This window comes from Ciconia boyciana, chromosome 1 (assembly GCF_034638445.1).
Source record: "Ciconia boyciana chromosome 1, ASM3463844v1, whole genome shotgun sequence".
In the NCBI taxonomy this organism is placed as follows: domain Eukaryota; kingdom Metazoa; phylum Chordata; class Aves; order Ciconiiformes; family Ciconiidae; genus Ciconia; species Ciconia boyciana.
The window spans coordinates 68,021,737-68,047,172 of NC_132934.1; the positions used below are offsets into that span (position 1 = coordinate 68,021,737).

The window sequence follows — 25,436 nt, forward strand, 5'->3', positions numbered from 1 at the left end:
TCTGAGGTTAGGGTGGGAGGAAGACCGTGATAACCCGTGCTAGCGAGCTTGCAGGCAGTGGGCACCTTATTAAGTTGCTATTTGATCCAAACGAGACACCTTATTTTTGTTTAAGGACTGGGTTACCCATAGCTCAAGCTAGACAGAGCCCAGCCAGTGGGACACTTTCTGTAGGCAGAGTGTTTTCAAGTAAAAGATCTGTATTTTCCAGAGATGCTCAGCACCAACAAACCTCCTTGGAATCCATGCAAAATGTAAGGGCTCAGTGCATCTGGGAATCAGTATGGTGGCACGTTCCATCAATCCCCGTGAGCTACATCTCACACATTGACGATGCCTGGTTTTAATCTGAATCTGTCAGATTCTCCCCACTCTTTCATTGCCCCCATCCTCCTCCAGCTTCCCCCATCCTCCTCCAGCTTCCCTCATCCCCCTGCACGACCTCCCCGTCCCCCAGCCATCACACACACCAAGCTTTCGTTCCTTGTATTTTCCCCGCTGCTTAGGGAACGAACAGCAGAGCTCCAGGGGGAAAAGTTAGCCAGCGAGATGCTCATTAAACAAATAAATTAAAATATATCAGCTCCCAGATGACAGATATTTCTGAACAGAACCAACACGACCCCTGTCGTCGTGTGTTTCCTGGCTGGGTGCGTGCCCAGCTGGGGCTCGCTGACGTTGCACAGGAGCCACCTTTTCCAGCTGTTATTTTTGTTTCACAGGTAGCTCCCATTGCAAATGTATGGGGGAAAGCTGTCTGAATTGCTGTGGGGTACCAGACAGCAGCTGTATCGTATCTATGCCATGGGGTAAAATTTTGGCCTCCTAGACAGCAGGGTGGGCTGGTGCCCCGAGCTCCCCATGCGGCGAGGGAGTTGTCACAAAATGCAGGTATGTGGCAAATGGTGCTGACACCCTTTCTGCCACAGCTAAAAATCTTTCTCTTTTAAGGAACGGCTTAAGGAAGCGGAGGAGGTCTATAAGGCTGGCATAGAGAATTGTCCAGAGAGCTCCGATCTGCATAACAACTATGGTGTTTTCTTGGTTGATACCGGTAAGTGAGCAGGAACAAGGGATTTTCCTTCTCTGCCTTACTTGCTTTGATTTGTTTTATTCAGCAGTACACATCTAAAAGGGTGTCAAAAGCTTCCAAAGCAATAGATGTGCCTCCACTGTAGCTTAGAAATAAGCATCCCCGCGCTGCTGAGATGGCACAGCATACTGAAATTGGCAATCAATGCAGGCACTGTGCGGCAGTGGCATTCAGCCTGGCTGTTTCCTTCAGTGTTTCTCACCATCTTTGCACAGACAGTTGTCCTCTTCAATTTGAGCTGGGCAGCACCCTGACAATACTGCCGTTTCTCCAGGAAAGCATGGCCAGATCAAACCAAATCCCAGACACACAAGTGGATCATTGTGGTCTTCGGACCACTTGCAGCTCTACTTGGTGACAAAGCAGCTCTTTGACTATAAAGGTTGAGTGCCACGGCTATGAGAACAAGCATGGCTTTTAAACCACAGTCATCTCTGAAAACAAAACCTAAGATACTGTGGGGTGAATTGATTTCTCAGGAGCTCCGTACTGACATCCAAAGCCTTTCTTTTCTGGGCTCCTGGTTCCCATCCAACTTCCCTGGACGCAGGCACTTCCTGGCATCCACGTAGCAACAACAACAAAAATGCCACTGCAATTGCTGCCTTTTATTGACAGCTTTACAAACAAGGCCAAGTTTGACAAATGACTAGTGGAAACCAAACTACTGTCTCACTCCCGTCCCTCTGGAACAGAGCTGAGACTCGGTGTTGAAATATTGTAGGCTTAAAGCGTGTGGTTGCTACCCATTCTGCCCCTTTCACACTGTGCCCGGCTCCGGTGGTGCTTGGGAAGAAAGGACGACGGTGTCCGTCAGTCTGCAGCTGGCTGTCCTACCTCTGAGCTGATGCTCAGCCATCGCTCTTCTGTAGAACCAGTGTGAAATAAATACAAAGCCAAAATGAGTATTCGTAATCAAAAAAGGCATCATGGCATTAGCGACAGAGGTTGAGGTTCTGAATATGTGCCCTGGCAAAATTCAAGCTTGCAAATAATAAAAATTCCTCAGTAGTTTCACTCTGACGTTGTACTCATCTTTGCTTGCCAACCCAGATAAACTGCTCTATTCCTGCCAAAAATTGTGGTTCAAACACAGTGCAGCGCACTTTCTATTTTTTGCACTTGGGTATTCGGCCAAAGTCAAAACTAACTTTTCCTGGTTTACTCCTACACTTCCCTACACACAAGCAACAGGAAGAAAACCCACTGACTTTTGATACTTCAGGCATGATGTGTAAATAACCCTCCTGGAGACATGACGAGGCGTGAAGGAAGTGGCTGGTAGTGAGCCCGTCACAGGCTGCGCTCTTCCCCGGCGGGCACAGGGAGATGCTGTGAAGCACCACGCCAATTAACTTGCAGGATTTTGTGCAACAAGCCTCCAGCAAGTGTCAGCTCTGGGGAGCCGTAACTCCAGGCAGCTCTGCAGTGGTCACAGACACTCAATGCGTCTCCCTTAGCGATGCGCATTACTGCTGTGGGTTGAGCAGGGGAGGCACTGGCTGACTTACGGACTGAGGTGCGTGCCCAGCTGCTTCCCAGGATGTTTTGTAGATATGATTTTCGAAAACGTCTGCCTGCTCAGCAGTGGGAGAAGATCGAGCCTGCTGCTGGATGTTTTGAAAAAGTCCTACGCTGAAAGATAGATCTTCGGCCTTGGATGAATCTTAAGTGCTTCTAAATCTCCCTACAGATGTCCCTCCTCTCTCCTGCGAAGGAGACGCCGAGAAGTGTCAATGTTACTTCTATGTTACATAGATAGTCTCAGGAAAACCAAACTGGATCTGAAAAGCTATGAAAATAAAATTCCCATGGCAGCATATGTTCAGTGCCCCAACACGCGCAGGCTGTTTTCAAGTTCTGCTTTCCAGTTAGAAATGGAATTAAATACATCGTGAAGCGGCTTGGCTTAAAAAATACCAATACTCAAAAGCTTTGTTGGTGGACAAAGCTCCGTGAGTATCGGTTTTCATAAGGAGATTGTCTGATCTAAAGTGTGCAAACCAATTAAACGAGCACTGGGGTTAAAAAGATGATGTTTGCATTGCTGAAATGCCAGAACTTTATACTGTGCCCCATTAATTTATTTAGTAGGTAGTCAGCAGGCCCTGCCTGAGGAAAGCACTGCAAGATCCTTCTTGAGGAAAGCCATTATTTAGCTAAATAAAAATATACTATTAGAAATAGAACTTCAGGCTTTTGGGCTAGTGGTCTGGCACCTTTCTTTTTGCACAGTGTTGTATTTTGTTGTGGTGCTGGGTGATGTCATGGACTGCGGGACCTTGCACCGGTAGACATTTTCGCACAGCGAAGCAGTGCCACCCAATGGCTCCTTTGCAACACAGAGACGGTGCCTACGTGCTCCAAAATAGGCACCTGGACACCTCTGGTCTGGGATTTATTGCCCCGAGGTGGGAATTAGCTGGTCACTGGCAGCTACTCCCAGTCCTGCTGAGCAATGCACAGAGACTGAGCAGGGCCAGCGCCACAGAGGGAATAGTCTCTGGAAAGAGCTGAAGCTATTTGCAGCTCTGGTGGGGCTGTGGGGAATACTGGGTGGCTTGTTCTCCATTGCCCATCTCTCCAGTGGGCCAGGGTGGGAGGATGCTCTCCCAGGAGGTGGGACATGCATCCCAGCCTCCGCTCTGGGGTGGGCTCTGTCCTTAGCACGGGCGGGGTGCATCCCTCCGCAGCATGATCGGGGGGTGCTTTCAGTCAGGAATCTTCTTCTGGTGACTGTACCCTCAACTTGCAAAAACCCACCCCTAGAAAATCTATTTCTCAGGATCGTCTCTGAATATTGGAGCCTAAATCTTAGTTTGGACAGCAATTTTCGTTACACTTAATCTCGAAAGGCTGAGGCAGGATTTCTTTCTCAAAATGGTTCCCACACATAGAGCAATGCACGAAAGAAAACCCAGAGCATTACCGCGTGCTGAATTGCAAAAGGATTTTTTTGAGGCACCAGTTTAACTGTTGTTCTCCTCTCCAGGGGCTCCTGAGCGAGCTGTGTCCCACTACAGGCAGGCCATCCACCTGAGCCCCGCTCACCACGTGGCCATGGTGAACCTGGGCAGGCTTCACCGCTCCCTGGGGCAGAACAAAGAGGCCGAAGCGTGGTACAAGCGGTAAGAATTTGGGATAGGAGACAGAGGTTTCCCTCCACGCCTGTACAGCTTGTCTCTGCTAAAGAGCCCCTGATATGTGAATCTGTCAGTGCATATTTGGGTTTTCCTCTCTTCCTTCTCCATCCATTTGAAATCAGATTCACCTTCGCTTATTTGGCTATTTTTCGGGAGTGCTTGGAGAGGCAGCATGGACTCAGGCAGTGTTGACTTCCCTGAACCATTCCCAGGCCCCCAGGATGGACACACTGCTGCTTTTGGCTGAGGGACGGTCTAACAATAAAGTCGGAGGTTTCTCGGTGGCATGAGCAGGTTGTTAGCACGGCTCCCACCCTGCTCGAAGCTCGTCTGTGAGTGCCGCACCAGTAACGGTCACAACTGCCTCACAGTCCAGCACCAAAACCGTGGCACCATCAGGAACTCAAACCCTTCCCAGCAATGTGCCCATAGGCAGGCTCTGACTCCCAGTGTGCAGCAGGGTGGACTGAGGGGGGGGATTTGCCTCCTTTTTGGCATCCAGATTTGTGCTGGACTGCGGGACCTGGGAACTCCCCAGGTTCTTCCACTATCAGCCATCCCCACCCCTGCGGCATGCTCACATGCACTCTGGAGGTGGCCCTCTCCCCTTCTCAGGTGGCCAGGGGGATTGCTGCTGTGGGCACGCTCATCTCTCCCTGGGACCTTAAATTTGTGCTCCCTGGGTTGGGTTGAGCATGCCATGCAGAGTGCAGAGCTTCACTGCTCAATCCCAGCGCAAGCCACACCTCGCTCTTCTGCTTTGATCGCCACACCACCTGGAAGCATCTCTTGTTCCCAAATTCCAGGGCACTGAAAGTATCCCGGAAGGCCGAAATCCTGTCCCCGCTGGGGGCTCTGTATTACAACACGGGGCGGTATGAAGAAGCATTGCAGGTTTACAGAGAAGCGGCATCACTGCAGCCTTCGAACAAAGAGATCCGACTGGCGCTGGTGAGTGTGGGGCGAGCTCGGCCAGGGCAGGGCCACGAAAGTGGAGCACCAGCTACTGGGTGCAGCATCATGTATTAAGGAGGGTTGAGCTTTTTAAGATCATAACCCTTTATGATGTGGCTCCGTAGGCTCAGGTTTTAGCAATGATGGGGCGGACAAAGGAAGCCGAAAAGATGACGAACCATATACTCAATGAGGACGTGGAGTGTCTAGAGTGCTACCGCCTTCTGTCAGCCATCTACAGCAAGCAGGAGCACTATGCCAAGGTACTGCGGCCACGGGGTACCCTTGTCCCAAGGGCGCACACACAGAGCTCAGATTGAATTTTACATTCTGTCTCTCCAGAGACATGTCACATGCCTTAGCGCACATCCAGTAGATTTATTTTTTCACTAAAACCTTCTATTTATCTAGGTACTGGGACTGAAGCTAAGCAGTGTGGTTTTCTTACCACTTACTGCTCCTGCTGCTGTCATCAGGAGCAGGATTACCTGTATTACCCCACTGCCCATCAGCCACAGGCATCTAAAAGGCTCATTTCCACATGTGTTAACAGTGTGGGGCAAACAAGGGAAGGAGGAAGATGACTCTTATGCTGGAAGGCCCTAGTGGTGAGGAGAGCATGAGAAGTGGAAAGGTGCAGAATACAGTAACACAATGTCCTCTTGCTTTTTCACAGGCACTTGAAGCTATAGAGAAAGCTCTTCAGCTAAAACCAAAGGATCCAAAAGTCATATCAGAGCTCTTTTTCACTAAAGGAAACCAGCTAAGAGAACAGAATCTCCTTGACAAGGCTTTCGAGGTATGACTGCTCTAAGCCCTACTGATAGTTTTGTAGGTTAAAAGATAGAGTTAGCTCATTGCCTGTAATACTCCCTGTTGCATGCACCCTGGCTGTTCGCCTTGGGAGCTCAGCAGTTCACCAGTGGTACAGCTAAAGCTATGGGGCAGCTAACTTTGCCAAACTTAGTTGCAACTTTTTTCCTCATTCCTGTGTGGAAATACAGCTCCCTCCACTGAGAGGTTAAGTACAGAGTCATGGTGGGACTATGGAGGAGCCTAGCCTTGTTGCACTGACCAGACCCTTGGTCCATCCAGCCCCTCTCACTGGCAATGGCCAGCTCCAGGTGGCTCAGCTGAAACCTGTGAGAGCCCACCATGTTGTTATATCTCACCTCATTACCTTATAGCTGAGAGATTGGCTTATCCTGTGGAGCAGGAGGCTTGATAGCTCAGAAATTACGTTAGCGTTAAATAATAGCACAGAAAATTGTTATTGGGACAGTTCTGAATACTCTCGATATCCCTAGAGATGTCTAATCCTGGTTTGAATCCCTTCCTGCTGTGACACCATAAAAACAGTGCTGTCTGACAGCGTCCAGAAGGTCCTTGTTGCCTCTTCTCCCATGCACAGTGGCAGAAGCAGTGGGGAGGGATAGGACTGCCCTCAGGTCCTTGTGAAACCTCCGTGCAGGTGGCTGTACCGTAGTCTGCTGCCAGCTCCACATTAAAGCCTTGCAGATAAGGAGCGTCACAGCCCACACATGGCTTATGGGTGGCAGGCACCTGCCCGAGGAAATGACCCTGATGTGTAGGAGACCCCAGTGGTGCAGGGTGGCAAAGGAGAGGGTTGCAGGGCTTGGTGTGGCTCCTCGTGCGGTGCCATGGGCAGGGAAAACCTGCGAGATGAGCTCAGCGGTGAAGCGGTATGTTATGTCACCTCTGCTGTAAAGAAACTGAAATTCAGCTTGTGCATTGTATATGAGAAGAATTTGAAATTATATTTTAAAGGGATTCAGAGGGAGAGGAAACTTAGTTTCTCTTTCCCCTCCAGCACTGCTTTTGTTTGAAGACTCAGACTCTTAACCTAAAAATGTTTCATATTTATGTAGAGCTATAAACGGGCTGTGGAGCTCAACCCAGACCAAGCGCAGGCCTGGATGAATATGGGAGGCATTGAGCACATCAAGGTATGACAATTTTGCTTTTCCTTAAGCTGTCAACTGCAGAGACTACTACTGAGGACAGAAAGCTAAATTTGTTTCAGACTGCCAAGAGCTGCATGTTCGTGAACAGTGAGTGTCCCCAGTGTATTTTATCCAAAAAGGAGGAAAGTCTGTCCACCCCAACTGGAATTTCCCAACCAGGTTGTTTGGGAATATATATCCAGTAATGTAAATCCCATATTTGTAGGAGGACAGGCTGCAAGGAACAACTTGCCCATCTCTAAAGTTTTCCTGCTTCAATTGTTGACCTGCCTTAGAAAAATGTCACCATGAGTTGTCTTTTAAGATTCCTCTCTACCTAATTAATTTAATAAAGATATCTAGTGCAGAATACTGGCACGAAATTATGGAAATAGACAGCCTCTCCTGTGTTTGCTTATCTTTTTGAATACTTTAGCATATCATTATGATTTGGGTCTTAAGGAGTCACATTGTGTGATATCCTCAAGCTATCCTATCGCTGAGTAAAATTAACTCTTCTGGTACAACATAACGGAAGAATGTAAATCTACTTCTTGCCATGTGTGTTTGATCAAATTTAGGCTAACGGCACTGGGTGATCCATTTCATAATTAAGAAGTATTCCCGTTACCTGACAATATCAAGTTTTATAACTCTTTTTCCTTTGTATTACAGTCTTCACCATTCCCAAGGAATGAACTTTCTGTGTCAGGGAATACGAATGAGATCTGTCACTCATTTTTTTTGTAGGGGAGCTACGTCACTGCCCGTGGCTACTATGAGAAAGCCTTACAGCTGGTTCCAAACAGCAAGTTGCTGAAGGAGAATCTGGCCAAACTGGATCGCTTGGAGAAACGGTTTCAGGAAGTCCAGGAGAAAGACCAAACATAGCATTCAGTCACCAGTGGAAAGAAACTCATGCCCCTTGGAGAAGAGTATGGTGGAAGCCTATTGCTGGAAGTGGTGCTGAAGGAACTTTGATAGGACTCAGAATTACGGAAGGCAAATTTTGAATGCATGCTTATGTCTGACCAAAGTTACAGGAGACACTCAGCTCCTGTGGGACATGCTGGAGAATGAATGAAAACCTTCCTTTAATCAAGATTTATGTTTAGGCTGAACCCATTTTAATCGCACCGGGAGTGTGGGTGGGACACGTACCTTCAATATCTTGGTTATCACTGGGGAAACCATGGAGACAAAGCACTCACCCATTGCAGCAGGGGTGAAGTAACACCTCCTGTTACTCAACACAGGCTCATCTCGTCCATGTAAAGTACCACTGATGGGCTTCATTGCAAGTGCTGCCAGGTCCTTCTGAGCCAGGAAAGATGGTCATAAGGGTCACATAAAAAGGTTTCAGGGGGTTAATGCTGAGGAAATGGTGGCCACTTTTACAGCTTTAAATGTGACTTGGAAATTATTCTAAAGAAAGGGAAAACGGTATCTGGATATCACCCTAGAAGGATGATTCTACAAGTAGGACAAATGGTCCTTTGAGGGAAAACCTCACTTGAATGTTTTACTCATAAGATGGTCATTTTGTAGTAATTCAGGTTCATTATGTCAGTATTGTCAAATATCATATGGCTTTACCCTTTGCCCTCTCCCTCCAGGCCAAATAATTATTACTCTGAAAAAAATGGAAGCATCCAAAGGCAATGGGAAGCTCTAGAATTACTCGTCCTCCTGTCCTGTCCCCAGTAAAAAAAACAAACAACAGATCTGATCAATAGAGGAGGTAAAGTAAAGCCACAGAGAGATTAGGGAAGATTTCCTAGCCTGGAAAGGTACTAAGGAGGCTTTTTTATGGGTGTGCAGGGACAAAGCCCGTTTATCATGGTGATAACACTGACAAAATACTTTGTCAAAGTGTTCTCACCCCGTCCCCCAAAAGATACAGAAAATGACCTATAGCTGATCAGTCATAAATCTATATTTTTAAATACTGAAGTGGGAAAACAAATTCTCTTCAGAATTGGGGCTTTTATTTTTGAGCTTTATTTATTTAACTTATAATAATCAAATAATTAATATATTTTCTCTGTTTCATACGAATTGGGCAGTAACCTTCACAGCTGGCCATACGGCTGGGCGTTTTGACTTGTATTGTCTGAAGTTAGAAAAACGCACTACCACCAAGGCGTGCTTAAATAACTTCCCCTAATGATGTTTCTAAAGCAAATGGCTGCAGAGCACATTGGACCATACTGTCACTGCAATAACAGCACTTCTGCTGCTTCCACCAGGGTTTGTACCAGTTCACAGGAGCGTTAGTGGGATTGTGCTTGGTGCCACTGCCTTTGGGTTTGGACATCAGGGTAGGTCATCAGTTTGTTCCTCTTGCAGCAGGAAGCTGCCGTAAAAGTTGTTATATTTGAGCTTGATTGTGGCCAGTCCCTGCAGAAGAGCAGCCCAGGGTTTGGCATTATTAGTAAAGGACAGTTCAGATTAGGTGTGCAATGCCTTGATACACATCTGTCAGGAAAAGCCCGTGTGGCAGGGACCCACGTGGCGCCCAGGTTTAGTTGGTGCTGGCCATGGCACCTCAGCAAGCTCCAAATTTGCTCAGTGTGATGGGACAGCCGTGCGCTGGTGGCTCTGCTGGCTTCATTTAAAAAGCTCGGTGTCTAGCCGCTACTGGTGGTCAAATTACTGACAAATTATTAGCATGACTCCAACTGCATTTGGAGCTCAGAGAGAGTCCAGACTGGTGCAGATGTCTGCCCTGCCAGGGCTTGTGGACCTGCTACAGCCATGGCTGTGTGCCCACCGAGACGAGGCTGGACTTGGGAGATACTGGTCCCCACTTGCCAAGGAGACTGGCCAGTGCCTACAGCTGGGCAGAGGTGGGAGGGAGAAACCAGTGGGGGGAGAAGGTGGTGACACACATTTCTGGGCTCTCTCCCTTCAAACCATCTTCCCAAGGGGAGCAGCTGGGACCAAAATAAGCAAGTCTTTTGCTGGTGAATTTTCCCTTCTCCCCCCAGCCTACTTTGCTTTCCGGGGCCAAGGGCAGGTTTGAGGTCCTGGGGCTGGGTCAGCAACCCTTGTCTTTTCACACGATTTTTATGGCCACGGACTTGCTGATGTGACGTTTCTGCAGGTCCCCAGTGCAGGCGCTCCGCTGGATGCCATGCATGGAGTAGCTTTGCACAGACCTGGTGCTGCCAGGATGGCCAGGAGGAGATGGGGTCACACCAGCAGAGTCCCATGGGATGGGGAAACCAAAGCTTAAATGGCCTCTGAGAGCAGTCGGTTCCCCACCGTGCATTGCAAAGTTGTAGATGGTTCATTACTGGGGTGTTTAGAGGTACCTGGAGCATGAAGCTCGCTGCTTCTCCCCAAGGCGAGCCTGCCTTCGGGGCAGCTTTACCAAAGCCCCGTGTGCCCAGGCTGGCTGGCTGCCTGCGGTACCGCCGCGTGGCAGCAAGTTTGGGGGCTGGCAGAGCGGTGTTTGGTGCTGTGCAGCCCCCGACAGCAGTGCCGTGCAAAGCCCCCTGCAGAGGAGGCATCTGCAGAGTGCTCTGACAGCTAGCAGAAGGGTGGGGGATAGGGGTGGGAGGAGATACATCTCATTTAAAAATGTGTATCAGCTATAAACTTTGTCTCATAAAGATATATTAAATAAATACAATATATTCTACAAGCCCCACAGCAGTGTGGCTTTAAATTGTGGCCAATGAAACATATTTTTTCAAATATAAAAGAAGTTGTATTTTTTATAGCAATGCTTTGTGAGGGGGATGACTTGGTTTTGTGTTTTTAACTTCAGCTTAAAGCTTAGTTTGTCTTTCCTTAGAGACCTGGTAGAAATGATTGTCTCATTCTTGTCCTAGAACCTGATCAAAGTCATCTTGACCTCCTAAAACCAGTGCATGTGTAAAAGTATAATATAGCTTTGGGTGCCCCCCTCCCAGGTCCTGGAGAAGGATTACTGTTTTTGCAACACTGTCTTACTTGCAGAATAACATAGAAAGATGAGACCATCCTCCTGAAGAGGGAGGCAGTTTGGTTGGAAGGCATGGCGTATGTTCATCCACTGGCCTGAATTAGGCAGGTAACATATCCACGGAGTTTAATCCCAGCTGAACCAGATTACGTTTATATGCCGAAAGGCCGACTCTCCGCATTTTGGAGCTGGGTTTATTATAGTTACAGAGAGAGGAGAGCTCAGTCATGAACCCTGCTTTCCTGAACCAGCACTTTATACCCCATCTATGCAGGATGATGGTCTGCAAACTGGCAGCGTATTTGGAGAACGATTCAGGCCGTGAGCCACCAAAGCAGTTAAACCCTTGTAAAGTTTTGAGCTGACTCCCTGTCTCATTGGCATCCATGCTGAAACGCTGTGTTTGTTCAGGACATTAATCTTGTGAAAGGTTTATTGCAGGCAAAGAAGAACAATGGAGTATGATATGAAATGGGTTGCCTCCACCAAAATGGAATGCTATTGTGGAAGATAAATCAGGTGACTTACCTTGTGATAAACTGGATATTATCTTAATTAATCATAGGAAATATCCTCTTCCTCTAGCATTGTACAGCTTCTAAAATAATGAGTTATAAATACCTTGTTTTCTGCCAACTCCAGTGCTCAGCATGGTTAGCAGAGATTACAAATTAATAAATGGCTGAAGCTCTACCTGGTGGGGGAGAGTTCACTCTCTCTGCAAGTTGCATTGGCTAAACCTCAGTGCTCACCAATATTAAAGGGGGGAATTAACGGAAAGCTGGTTAGACAGGACTCTCGTGTACTCACTGTGCATTTTAATCCTAAATGAACAACATAATAATTGTGTTGCTTTTTCCTTTCCCCATGAATAATATTTTCAGCTGATGGATTTTGTTTTATTTTATTGCTTATTTAAAGTCCAGCATTCTTTGCTTCCATTCCTTTTCCATCCCCCAGGATAAATGATGCAGAGGGGAGCATTTTATCTCTCGTGTAGATTCTTTGGACTAGATTTTCCTACAAATGTGCAGGCAACTTGTTTTGGCCAAACAGTAAGTGAATGCAGCAGTGCAAATGGCCTTCATTCCAGAGATCTCGATGAGGACGGAGGTGTGTGCATGCATGCACATGGGTGGAAGAAGTCTAAGTCAAAAAAATCCAAAATAAAGAGCCTAACTTGCAGGAGAGGCTGGACAGCCCTAAAATTATCTAAAAACTATGAAAGCTTCTCAACAGTTATAGAAACCAGGCCAGATATGGTGTACAATACTCAGTGAAAGAAGGTAATTGTCATTCTAATTTTAATAATTAGGCAATTTAGAATATAGTTGTATGATCTTTTGCCCCACTTGTCCTCAAACTCAAAACAGTTGGTATATGCTTAAGTCTCCTCAATCTGTATGTGATTAAGTTGACCAAGTGCTCAATTTCTATCTTTCATATATGCAATTATGCACAATCTTTGGAAAAAATTAGTCCTTAGAGGGGGTTTTTTCCCCAACCTTCAGTCTCTTGCCGCAATTTCAAAATGCATCATTTTGCTTTCATGCACATTTAAAACCAGCAGCAAAAAAAAAAAAAAAAAAAAAGGAAAGAAAAAGAAAAAAAAAGCGCTTGGCATTCGCTAGTGTTTCAATGTGGCAAAGTTGCTTCAGGTAATCTCGATAACTTTGTGCAAAAGTTCATTGCCATGTTTGTACTGACTTGCTGAAAAATTTTTCTTCTGGAAAATACCCCCAGTGGTATCCTCTGTAAAAGTTATGGCTTCTACAACTGTATTACTGTAGAAATCTCTGCCTGAAGTGGATGTCACACTGCGTGTTCCTCTCATGCGGGAGTTGTTTGCATTGCCTGTTGTTCACATGGTTCTTATTTCTGTATCTATTTTTTTTTAATCAGTTGTGCATATCTTAAAAACAAAACAAAACAAGAAAACAGCCCATGGATTAGAAATCTTTTAAAAATAAATTCACACTTAGCAGCAGCTGGATGTATGTCAGTGGTACAGGAATTTGCAGTCTTTGCTTTTTTCACTGTGGGATTTATGGCTAGATTTCACATAAAGGAGTTATGCTCGAAGTCTTTGCAAAAGAAAATGTATGTAAATGTCTATTTTATATAAAAATTAAGAAAAGTAAGTGCCATGTCTGGTTTTGTTCTCTTGGCTATGGGGTCAATCTGTTCCTTAGGACCAACCACGAACAAGTTCTGGAGGTGGAAGGGCCAAAGTTTCTTACTCCACTTGACTTACATTTTACTGCCCAAAGAGTCCCAGTGATTGCTCATGTAGGAGCAACTATGCAGCACATATCTGGCCATATAAAAATATTGGAGCAGGCATTTTTTGGAGCCTGAGCATGAGAAAGGATGAGGGCTGGTGCTTACACGGTCTTGATGACTGGACATGTTACACTGACACAAGCTCTTCATGTTAGGCTTTATACATCTGTGGGGAATGTGTCAAACAAACTTAAGTCTACAGAGTGCAAAGAGAAAAACAGAACAGAAATTAAAAAGAAACTCACTGTGTTCTAATTCCCTTCTTCCTGGCAGACATTCCCAGATGCTCCTGCATGCTCCCAGGGCTTGGGTTCACTCGGGATCCTGATGGTGATAAACACCTCCTTTGAAAATGGACCTGAAAGCGAACCGAAAGCCCTGAACACAAGCCATAGTAGTTTTTGCCATCTTGGTGTGTGCAAAACCCTCTGTAGGATGTAGGAGAATTGCACGCTCACTTTGAAGTCAGCCCGTACACCCTGAAATTCTGGATCCCGACAGTGCAGGGTTTCTTAATGGAGCTTGCTCTTGCAGTATGTGGATAACGGCTCTCCTTGTAAAAGAGGTCAAATCATTTTCATCCTTATGGCAGCTACTTAAGGCTCTCCATAAGCCCCATGTATTGCTTCACAGGCAAGAAACTGCTGGAGGTTTCAGACACCTCTCTTGGTGTCCTCTGGGAAGGAAGAAGAAACACACCGCCATGCCTTATAAAGGCACTCCCCCTCGCTGGCCTGGGAGAGGAGAGACCGCAGGGCGAGGAACTTGGCTGGACTCGCCTTTGCCTGTGCTAACCCTCCTCTGCAAAAGCAATGAGATTTGTTTCAAACTGCAAGGGCTGAGGCAGCTCAGGGCTGGTGGCAATGGTGAGGGGGGACGTTAGATCCTGCCACTGTCCCCATGGGGAGCAGACAGCAAACTACAAACAGGAGAGCCCAGGAAGCCAGTGGCCCCCAGCGAGACATGGCTGGAGAGCCTCCAAACCCACCTGAGTTGCAGCCCTGCAGCCTCACCTGCCAAAATTGCTTGGCCCCTCTTCTCTGAAAGGGGCTTGTTAGCTGGGAGGAGGGTTGTTTTGCTTGTGTGCAGCAGAGCAGGGCCTGGGATCCAGTGCTGGGTGCTTTCCCTGGGCCATGGTGGGAGCAGGGCTCCTCTTGCTGCTGGTGTTCCTTCTTGCTCCATGTGGTGAGTCCTGTGGGGGGGCTGTGGGGAGGCGTGCCCCAGTGTGGGGGCTACAGCAGTGAGCACTGGTGTTATCTGCTCTTTAAGGTACCAAACAAGCAAAAGTAACCAGTCAGTTTTCACAAATCATGCCAGGGTTTTGTGTGCTTGCCCCTGGTGAGTGATTTTGGGCTGCCCTTGCTGTAGTTCTGCTGGGACTGGAAGCTTTTCTTACCCTCTCCATCTAGGTGCTGCTCACCGCAGCTGTCTCCTTGGCTGCTGTGGCAAGTGAGCTGTTCCCCGTGCAGGCTGCTCAGCTGCAGTGTGGTCCCTTGGCTGTGCAAGAAAGAGAAATAGCTTGGTCCTGCTGAACTTGCTAACTGGTGACCCTGGGGCACTCGGGTCAGAAAAGCATCTGGGAGAGCAATGAATGGCAGCATGTGCTCAAATCCGTCATGCACATCCTCCTGCAGTGGCTAATGTATTTATAACTCCCTGTCTGGCCTGCTCCCACATCCATGTAAAAATTTCTTTCCTAGGGATGCTTCTAGGTAAGAAAGGGAAATAAGCACAGGGCAGGCTGTAAAGGTGGTCAAGCTGGGCAGAAGAATGGTGATCTTCAGAGTGACTTGCTCCTGGTAATGAAACTAGTACTAAAAAGATCTGTCCAGCTGGGGCAAGAGATGGGATAACCAGCTAATTGCCATCCCTCCCACCCTGCTCAAATGTGATGCTGGTCCTTCTGCTGTTGCTAATGTTATTTCTCTCCCGACCTAAGGGAATGGTGATTTCTCCATCATTTACCTCCCTGATAAAGTCTATTTATTTTCTACTTCACTAGTAGACTTGCTGCTATAGCAATAATCACCACAGTCTCTTGTTGGAAAATCTAGTCAGCAGCAAGGGCTAGGGAGAGCTTGGTCCAGGTCAATGGCTTAGAAAATTGTGCCTGATTTTTGTGACTGAGTTTTCTGCAGTAGTCAAATGCTTTGAGGCCAGAGAGTGCCCTGGGAATATGATAAAATGCTATTAAAAAAAAGGGGAGAGAGAGAGACGCTGGGCTGAACGGAGCAGCAAGGAGCTCAGGAGCTCAGTTAGGAGTTGTGCAAGGATCCCTACAGCCTTGTGGGGTGAGTCCCACTTGTTGCTGCTGAGGTCTTGGGGTGGTTGGCTGTCCAGGTAGAGGAGAAAGATGTGGGCTTCTCAGTTCACTGGTACTCAGATAAGGTGGTGTGAGAGATTGGTGGGCTTTCTAATGCCTGTCACCCTGATGGGAAGGTTAAGCATGTAGCATTGCCTTCAAGCCTACACAGAAGACACAGGACCCAAAGTCAGAGAGGGCTGGAGGGGTGGTGTTGTGATAGTTGGTAACATTTTGGATCCAGACTCAGTCTCCTGGTGACTCCAGTGAGTTATTCTAGGCTCTCACCAGGGCAAACATGGTGCGAGTACCTGCTAAATCAGGAGCATTATATTCCTTATGTTTGCTCGGCTGGGAACTGAACTCTTATCCCAGCCTTGGCTTGGGAGAGGCGGGGGACCCCTCCTCTTGGCATAAGAAACACATTGGACAGGAGTGATTAACAGAGTGATTTTCAGCTGGTGCAGACACAGGGCCAGCTAAGGGGGTGGAGGAGGAGCTTCTGTCCTCTTCTCAGCAAAGGAGCCAGAAGCCTGATGCTACCCCTCTCCCACAACCACCCATCCCGGGCAAGCAGACCTCCAGTATGAGAAGCTGCAGTCGGTTCCTTTTCTTTGTGTCCCAAGTATTTGAGATTGCTCCTCCTGTGTGATCTTTGCTGTGATGATCATGTTCTGGAGCTGGCCCAGGGGAGCAGCACACCCTTTCCTCCTCCACCCAGCGTGGGGTCCGGCAGGCCTGTCAGTGTGTGCATCACTCCCTGCTGGGTGAGGACTGGTGGGGTTTTTCCCTAAAAAACATAAATGGGATTGCTATGAATTTATCTCAAACTGCACGGTTCAATGAAGCATCTAAAACTTAATCAGACCCAGCCATCCCTAAGTCAAACTTCCCCGTGCTCATTGTCCACATTTCTAAGGCACAATCAGTGCCAAAAGCGATGTGAGAAAGCTCTGTCTCCTTGCAATGTGGTTCAGATGAAAGCCAAGACTGTGTGCTGGGCCAGCTCAGTTCAGAGACAAGGTCTTTCGTGATGACTTTACTTGCTCAGGTTAAGTGCCACAGGGCACTTAGATATGGAAGCTTTGAAATAATAAACTTTGAATAAAGTCAGGTGGCATCATTATAACCTATAGCACTTGTTACTTACTTTTGTAAGTCCCAGTTGCATTTCATTAGGAATAGTTAGGCTACTGGATGAAAACTAAATTTGCTTATTTTATGACTGTGCACACACATCATGAAAATACCTCACAAGAGACCTCAGCTTTGCACACACCAGCTTCTTATCAAGAAATGCAATTTCCGTGTGGTTTTCATTTATCTCCATATAATTGCCTTCAGCTTGGAGCTCAGGCTGGAGCTCAGGAAAGCTGGGACACCTGGCACTCGTCTCATTAATTCCCTACCTGCCAGAAGAGCCTGGGGTGATGCATTTGAGCATGTGGGGGGTTGTTTCACCGCAAAACACTCTTGTTTCTGTCCTCTATGTAGGCCTGAAGTGTGGACTTCATCCCATTGACCTGAAGAGCCCAAAGGATGCTCTGCTGCTGGGATTCTTCTCTCAAATTGTTGGAGGGAGAGAGTTGGTGCCTGGAGGGCAGCCCTGGCAGGTCTGTGTTGCACTGCGCTGCCTTCCTCCTGGGGAAGGGGGAGAAGAGGCAGCAGCAAAATCTCTTTCATCCTCAAGTCATCGAACGCTGCTCACTCAGGAGTGGAAGCTGGTCTAAAAGTCCCTCTTGCCCAGCTTCCCAGGCTGACCTGCCTGGGAGGGTTTGGAGGGAATGAGCTGATCTAATGGTTAAGACAAGATCTCTGGCTGGTGTGAGCTAATGCAGCTGCAGAGCTTTTGTGGCATGCACCAGCTGAGGATTTCCTTGCAGGGAGGTTGCAGAGGTGGGAAGGGAGGATGCCTCCCTGGTCCCCTGCTGCAGAGGAAAGTTACCTTGCCTAGTGGCTCGTGTTCACATAAGGAAATGCACTGAGCAGTGATTGTGGGATGATGCCTTAGGAGTAACTGAGCAGGGCACGGCTCTATTTAGAAAAGTACTACTTGTTTGCATGTTGCCAGAGCAAATGCTGGCACCTGTGGCAAAACAGTATTTGCCACCTCCCTCCCCCCTCCCTCCCCCCCAAAACTCAGCCCCTGCACATGCAGCAGCTTGAAAATGTATGTAGGTAGTAGCGTGAAGTGCAGGAAGGCACAGGAGGGGGTGGTGTAGGGAGAGGGTAGGGTGCTGGGGTCAGGGCGATGGATCCTCTGGACCCCTGGCTAGCATCAAGCCCTGGGGAAGCTCTTGCAGCAGTAAGACGAGTGAGATGTCTGTCTGGTCCCCTCTGTTTCAGGATGCTCCAGGGTCTCATTCCTTTCATGCACCACTGGGGCTGAAGGTGGCTGCCAACGGTCAGCCACGGCTTGGAAATGACTGCCCTGGGCTCCAGGCAGCTGGGCGTCCCACACACTAATACTGGGAGGAGAAAGTTGTTTTCTGGGCTGGGCTGATCTTTTTTATTTCACATTTTGGGAGGAGTCACCTCATCGTCAAAACTGACCCTTTCTTTGAAGGTGTCCCTCAAACTGGGCCATTTCCATTTCTGCGGTGGCAGTCTGGTCTGAGAAGACGTGGTTATTACTGCTGCTCACTGCATGGTCAACCTGGAGCAGTAAGTCAGTCTCGCCTCCTCTCTTGCTCTTGAACCTCTTGCAGCAAAAGTTCCCCTTAGGACACGGGGAGCTCCTGGGCCCAGGTGTGTGGTCCCCAGTTAGGGAGGGAAATGGCCCCACTGGGGCGGAGTGGGGCCAGTGCTCTGCCACAGTCAGATCTGTGGGATGTGTCACTCCAGAGCCATGGCTCCTCGAGCAACTCGTGCACTCCCCAGCACCCTGCTTGCTCCTGTTGGGTCTCTGCGTATTTTTCCCCAAAGCCTGGGCAGAGGGCTCCCCCACTCAGGGAGTCTGCAAATCAAATGCATATGTCCTGTTCAGCGCTCAGGAGCCCTGTGAGGTGTGGGCAGCCCTGGGGCAGAGATCAGGGTGTGGAAATCTCCATGCTACCAGGGTTCTTCTAAATGTCTAAATCACTAAGTTTAAGGGGCTTTGTCTTTAAAAGACCCTGCTCGTGTAACCAAGCATCCAGAGAAGCATTTCTGAGGCAGAAGGAGAAGCACTGCAGCTTCCTGGTAAAAGCAGCCCTGGCAACTGTCCTGTTACTCCTAGCAGTCACACTGGCTTCTGTACTTTTAATGCAAGACCAGCTTCCCAGGCCATGCTAAAGACGTCTTAATGGGCAGGGACAATGATATAAGTGGCCCCTTTGCCAGCCCTTTTATAATCCATTATAATGTAATTGCAGACCAGTCAGCTTCACATCTTTTTCTTGCTCAAATTGAGCATCATTTTTGAGGACTGATGTTGAATAATGAGAAAGTTGCTATGGTATAAAAATTTCAATGTGCAAGATTAACCTTGATAATGAGGCACCTCCTTGTTTCTCTATTCTGTGCAAAACTAGCCAGTGCTTTTACTCTCCCCTGTTACTCTGCCAGTGCTGTTCCTGTGTTCCCATTACTGCAGCATTTGCATTGCCAGGCAATCCCAGTGTCAGACATTGCCAGGAAGAATGGGAACTTTCCAGTTCCAGTAAACAGCCCTCTGGCATTAAAGCTGAGCTGTGCCATTAGTGGGTCTGTTACTCATGGCTGGAAGTGATTAGAAAATGAGAGAAAGGGTTTCCCTGAGTGTGTGTGTGGGAAATCTTAATTTACTAGAAAGCATTGAAGCAAAGACTCAGGTTGAACCCCCCATACCTTGATTCAAAATGCTTGGGACCACACTTCAGGGCAGGCAGCTGTAGTAGTATGTGCCTACCAGCCCCCTCAAACCAGGCTGCCCAGACTTGCCACCTTGTCCTGGTTTCAGCTGAGATAGAGTTAATTTTCTTTATAGTGGCTGGTGTGGGGCTATGTTTTGGATTTGTGCTGAAAACAGTGTTGATAATACAGAGATGTTTTAGTTGTTGCTGCACTAGTCAAGGACTTTTCAGCTTCCCATGCTCTGCCAGGTGCAGAAGAGGACACAGCCAGGATAGTTGATCCAAACTGACCAAAGGGCTATTCCATACCGCATGACGTCATGCTCAGTATATAAAGCTGGGGAAGAAGAAGGAAGGGGGGGACATTTGGAGTGATGGCGTTTGCCTTCCCAAGTAACCGTCACATGTGATGGAGCCCTGCTTTCCTGGAGATGGCTGAACACCTGCCTGCCCATGGGAAGTAGTGAATGAATTCCTTGCTTTGCTTGCGTGCGCGGCTTTTGCTTTCCCTATTAAACTGTCTTTATCTCAACCCTCGAGTTTTCTCACTTTTGCTCTTCCGATTCTCTCCCCCATCCCACCGGGGGGGAGTGAGCGAGCGGCTGGGTGGTGCTTAGTTGCTGGCTGGGGCTAAACCACGACGCACCTCCAAAGGCTGCATAGGTGAAATAGCATGGTGGTAATTCACAGCAGTCAGACTTTCATGAAGGGGTGCAATCCCATGGTGGTTAGAGAAGAGATTGAGGGCAGGGGTTTAAAAAAAAATAAAAAAATCTATAGAACTACCAGAAATCAGTGATAAATAGGCTTCAAAGCTCTTGTGTGAACACTGGGGTTTCTTGGACTCTCAAGTGAACACAGTCTGGAGAGAAAAGGCAGTTGCTTCAGGTCTGGGTTTTGTCCTGTTTCGGTAATAGTTCAGGCAGACCTTTAATCAGCCCTAATTGCAAAGATCTTGAGACGAGCTCGCTGCTGTGTTGTGCCCTGTGCTGTGAGAGTTGGTAATGGGAAACGCTGACAGCTGAAACACAGATGAGGTGTGTGGCTCCTATGGGCATCTCTCGCAGAGCTCGGTAGCAGGCAGATCAATGAACCCAGTTCATGTCTCCCATTGAGTGCAAAACCGTCCCACCCTGCTCCCCAGAGCACTTGCTGGGTCCCTGGAGGAGAGTAAGCTCCTTTGCTAAAGATCTGGTTTGCAAAAGATGGGATCTATGGCCCATCTATTTATCGGGTAACTCTGCTCTGATAGTGTAGCTATCTACCTAATTGCTGAAAGAAATACTGAATGGTGTTTTGACTCTGCTGGAGCTGATTGCTCTAAGTTTAACTATGACATTATATTGCATATAAAATATGCAGAAAAACCATAATGGGCATACACTTGTCTAGTGTTAATTTAAACTACATGTAGCTGCCTAAAATCATCATAAAGCTCTCAGATATAGGCCTCTGCTCATCTCCTAAGTGCACTGATAACAAAATTAGAAAGGATGATTTATGGGGTCAAAAATGACTTGGCAATCAGTTCCCATTGCTTTTAAGGCTTCTCATGTGCCTTTTAGGATCCCAGAGTGCAGGTAACAAGGGCTGAGCTTGATGTTTCAAGGCCAAAAATGGCACAGGGGTTCTACGAGTCCCAAGGTGAAAGATAAACTCTTCTTTTCCCTGATGGGGAAACCCAAGCTGGCTGCAATGAAATCTGCTGGCACCTCCCCTGGCCTCCTGGAAGCTCTGTGCTGCCCAGGTATGAACAGTGGCTTGATGGATAGCAGATTGTTGTGGTTTAAACCCAGTCGGCAATTAAGCACTCACCCTCTGTCCCCTCCCACACGCCGGTGGGATGGGGGAGAGAATTGGGGGGGGGGAGTAAAATTGGTGGGTTGAGATAAAGACAGTTTAATAGGACAGCAGAGGAAGAGAAAATGATAATGATAAAAGAATGTACAAAACAAGTGATGCACAATGCAATTGCTCACCACCCACTGACGGATGTGCAGCCCATCCCTGAGCAGCGATTGCTGCCCCCCAGCCAACTCCCCTCAGGTTATACACTGAGCATGACATCCTATGGTATGGAATAGCCCTTTGGCCAGTTGGGGTCAGCTGTCCTGGCTGTGCCCCCTCCCAGCTTCTTGTGCGCCTGGCAGAGCATGGGAAGCTGAAAAGTCCTTGATTTAGTATAGTCACTGCTTAGCAACAACAAAAACATCAGTGTGTTATCTCTATCTCTGATTAACTCTATCCCAGCTGAAACCAGGACACAGGTGAAACAAGAAATCTATACATCCATTTAAAAGTAAGTCCAGCTTTTCCAGCTGGAGGTCAGGGAATCCTCTGTGTTGCTGCTAATGTGAAATCAGCCTGGCTGAAAGTCCTGTTACTGAAGGCCAGCCCCAGTTCGCAGGGCAGGAGCACATTGTGGGGTTGCAGACTCAGTGTCAGGGTTTGCTTTGTGGCAGCAGCCCCTTCCTTCATCACCCTGGCACTGATTTTTTTCCCCACCAGGAAACTCCTGAAGAGCCTGGTGGTGACAGTGGGGGAGCATCACCTCCAGTGGGCAGACAGGCAGGAGCAGAGCATCCCTGTCTCACGTGTCATCATCCACCCCACGTTCAACCAGCTGCACTACATGGATTGCAACGTGGTCCTGCTGCACCTGCAGCACCCAGCCCAGTACGGTAAGTGGGAGCCCAAGGGGATGAGCTGCTGCTGCGGGAGGGTGCTTTATGCAGGCAAAGTCCTCATCTGATGTGCTGATCCAGAAAAAACACCCCTCTTCCTTCCCTTCCCACGCTCTCAATGCTAGAGAAATGTTCCCTCAGTTATGTCTTTAATTCTTGTCAAAGTAACACAATTGGGTTAATCCTTGTCCTAGGCTTTGATTAATTGTCCCAGAAGTTCATCCCTTGGTCAGGGTCTGTGCTCTGGATATGCCCATGTTTTTTTGTGCACCAGATTCCTGCGTGCCTTTGCGTTCCCCTCGTACAATCTGTACCAGCACAGTTTCCTTCTGCCCCGTTGTGCTATCACTAGCTCTCGGCTAGCTGCTGGAAAGCCATCAGCTTCCTCTTGGCCATAGCCCTGGGCTGTTAGCTAGCAGTGGGCTGCAAGGGTCCTGCCCACTGAGAAGCAGGCTGGATTAAAGCTTGCTCACTCCAAGTACTTCTGCAGGCAAAGGCAAAGCCTCTGGAGGTAATTTTAGGGTGTCGGAGTTAGGGAAGCGGCACAAGTCTCTAACATCTGAGGCTTTTCAAAGGCAATTCTCTGAGTTAGACAGAGCTACAATGGGTTACAGCCAACTGGCCATGACTGCCTGTGACCATCAGATGGCAGATCAGCAAACATAAAATAACCTTCTGTCACTGTCATGTCTCAAATCACTGGCTCAGACAGTGATAGCCTTACGGTTTGCCCATAATGGCAGGAATAAGGGAAGTAAGACCCAAGAAATGTTCATTTCAGGGCTTAGACATCCTGGCGGGCAGCATGAGGAAAGCTGCTTGAGGGCTGCCTGTGTGCCTGTACTCTGTGGCTAAACAGGTATGTCTCTAGGCATGAAGTGGGCTTGACAGCATCTGAGCGTATGGACAGCCCTTGAGGAAAGTACAGGGCTCCCTGCTTAGCCCTCGGGAAGGCTGGGCACTGCCAATGCCCTGTCAAGGCAGCCAAGGAGAACTGTGATCCATTTTTCTCCCAATATCAAGAAAAAACTAACCAATAAGAGTCTGGATTGAACTGAACTGAGTTTTTCATGTCCTGCATAACTCCTCTGATCTGATCAGCACTGGTCTTTGGGGAGAATGGTGTGAAGAGTTTCCCAAACACTGTCCAGTTCCCATGCTGTGTGAGATTGATATAGAGGCAACTTGCTTTCCTTTCCTGGTCCCTGCCATGCTGTTCCCCCTCTTCTTTGGTGTCCTTCCCAAGTATCCTTCTGCTTAAGTTAACATTCAAAGCTAGCTAACAATCTTCCTGATCTCTCTCTCTGAATTTGCCTCATGTATAAATTCAATTCCATGTGACTAACTTCAGTCTGTATTCCCATTTTATAGATACCCACATGTGACTGTGGTATTTTGGGAAGGGGAGCAATGAAACAGTGTGACTTGAAGGATGCTGTCTGTACCTGTAAATCAGACATGCTCCTGGAAGCACGGGGTTCATGTGCTCATTTGTGCTCCCTTTCCTCTGCAGGGGACGAGGTTCAGCCCATCTGCCTTCCCCACAAGGATGAAGACTTCCAGGCTGGGACACTGTGTGTGGCTAGTGGCTGGGGCAAGGTGTCTGAGGGTGAGTCAAATGACAGGGTCTTCTGGTCACAGTTGCAGGAATAAAGGGTAATGGATAAGGGAAAGGAGCCGCTTCCTTTCAGAAATAGAAATGCAGGAGAAGGTGACTCCTGCCAGATGGAAAATTCAAGTACCCCTTTGCTCATCAGGTCTCCTCTGCTTGTCAGAGGACCAGCCCCTGTAGGGATGTGCAGATCAGCATTTTCCTGCAGCATGGGACCTTGGAGCACATTAGGGAAGGTTGCACTTTGCAGTGCTGCTGTGCATATTCACGTGTGCGTATCGGAGCCTCTCACAAGCAGAGCTGTCCTTACAAGGTGTTACAAAAGTGGGAATAGTTCCCTTGTACTTAAAAATGTATACTCTTTTATGCTCTCTTCTCTAGATATCAGAAAACTGTTCCCTCATGGAAGGTGCACTTGCTTGAGTTTTGGTAGATTTTAAAGGAGATGGGAATGTCTGTGAATGTTGCTTTTTATTTTTACAACCCCAGTGGTTTGGGGCTCATCCACAGCAGAGGAGACAGAGGAGACTTGCCTGTCTTCCACTCCCCAGCAGCCCTCCCAGGAGGGAGCACGCTGTCTCCCCGCCTGGGCTGGTCTCTCACACTAGCAGCTTGCTGGGGGCTTCATCCTGGCCCCTGAACGCCTCCAGCCCTGTAGTAGGGTGCTTGGGAGAAGAAAGCAATGTCCATTGTCCAACCAGCAGAGGAATGACCTGCTTTAACCCTGTTTTGAGGCACTTCTCCCTGCACTGGCTGGGGGCAAACCAATGCATTACCTGCCTAGCTGGGTGCCTGTGCTTGGTGGTCCCAAACTGCCTCAAAACCAGGCAGGCAAATGGTGTGGGATCCCCCAGCAGCTCATGCCGGGGTGTTGGGGAAGGGGTGGATGTGGCTCCCAGGAGACGGGGCTGTTGGCTATCATTTGGCCAGCTGTCTGGGGGGCAGAGGGGCAAGCTGTCTTGCAGACGCTGGACGTGGCCTGGTTGTTCCCACAGCGGCTGGGGCGCTGGCTCCTGTCCTGCAGGAGGTGGAGCTGCCCCTCATTGACAGCCAGCGTGCTGCTGAGGAGTGTGAACCAGCCGCTGGTGCGGGGCTCCGTGCTGTGCACTGGCTTTCCCGATGGCGGGAGGGTCCTGTGCAAGGTACCAGCTTGTCCGCCCTGGCTCCCGCTGGGCAGCAGGCTTGTTCTGTCCACCCGCAGACCTTCTTCTCTCCTGGGGAGAAAGGGAAGCAGCAGCACTGACAGCGCTGTCGGCACTTTGCTGAGCAAGGACTTTACAAGGAGCTTCAGAATAATGAAGGCAAGAGGAGTCCTTTGTGGGTGGGAGTATGGATGTGGGCAGGAGGCTGAAGCATGACTGCCCCCTTGCCTAGACCTGCCCTGGGCGTTGCTAACACCAGGACCTCCATCTCTGCACGCAAGTGCCACCACCTCTGCTGAAACCATGGGGGACCTTCAGTGGTGGGACTTCAGGCAATGGGCAAGGGAGTCTGGCATGGGCAACGGTACCAGGAGGTTGGAAAGAAGGCAGTTCCCACCCCTCCCTCAATGTCCCCTTACGCACACTCAAGCCTTCTGATACCTCAGGTTCACTCAGACAGCCTCACTGGGCGATGGGCTGCGACAGAGGAGTTTG

General features: G+C 48.4%; 2 protein-coding genes across 2 annotated transcripts in view; both read left to right on the forward strand.

Annotated features, from left to right (window-relative positions):
* TMTC1 (transmembrane O-mannosyltransferase targeting cadherins 1) overlaps window positions 1-13,237 on the forward strand; it is a 147,799-nt gene extending 134,562 nt beyond the window's left edge. The window contains exons 14-20 of the mRNA XM_072872770.1: window positions 952-1,054; window positions 4,086-4,221; window positions 5,043-5,187; window positions 5,316-5,453; window positions 5,867-5,989; window positions 7,080-7,157; window positions 7,905-13,237. Of these exons, the coding sequence (XP_072728871.1) occupies window positions 952-1,054; window positions 4,086-4,221; window positions 5,043-5,187; window positions 5,316-5,453; window positions 5,867-5,989; window positions 7,080-7,157; window positions 7,905-8,045 (864 nt within the window). The 3' untranslated portion in view covers window positions 8,046-13,237. The remainder of the gene's footprint in view (window positions 1-951; window positions 1,055-4,085; window positions 4,222-5,042; window positions 5,188-5,315; window positions 5,454-5,866; window positions 5,990-7,079; window positions 7,158-7,904) is intronic.
* A 1,285-nt stretch (window positions 13,238-14,522) lies between these two features.
* The window catches only part of OVCH1 (ovochymase 1), a 31,367-nt gene continuing 20,453 nt past the window's right edge, over window positions 14,523-25,436 (forward strand). Inside the window, 7 exon segments of the mRNA XM_072874175.1 lie at window positions 14,523-14,574; window positions 17,186-17,304; window positions 18,258-18,355; window positions 22,012-22,184; window positions 23,701-23,796; window positions 24,795-24,846; window positions 24,848-24,941. Coding sequence (XP_072730276.1) covers window positions 14,523-14,574; window positions 17,186-17,304; window positions 18,258-18,355; window positions 22,012-22,184; window positions 23,701-23,796; window positions 24,795-24,846; window positions 24,848-24,941 — 684 coding nt within the window.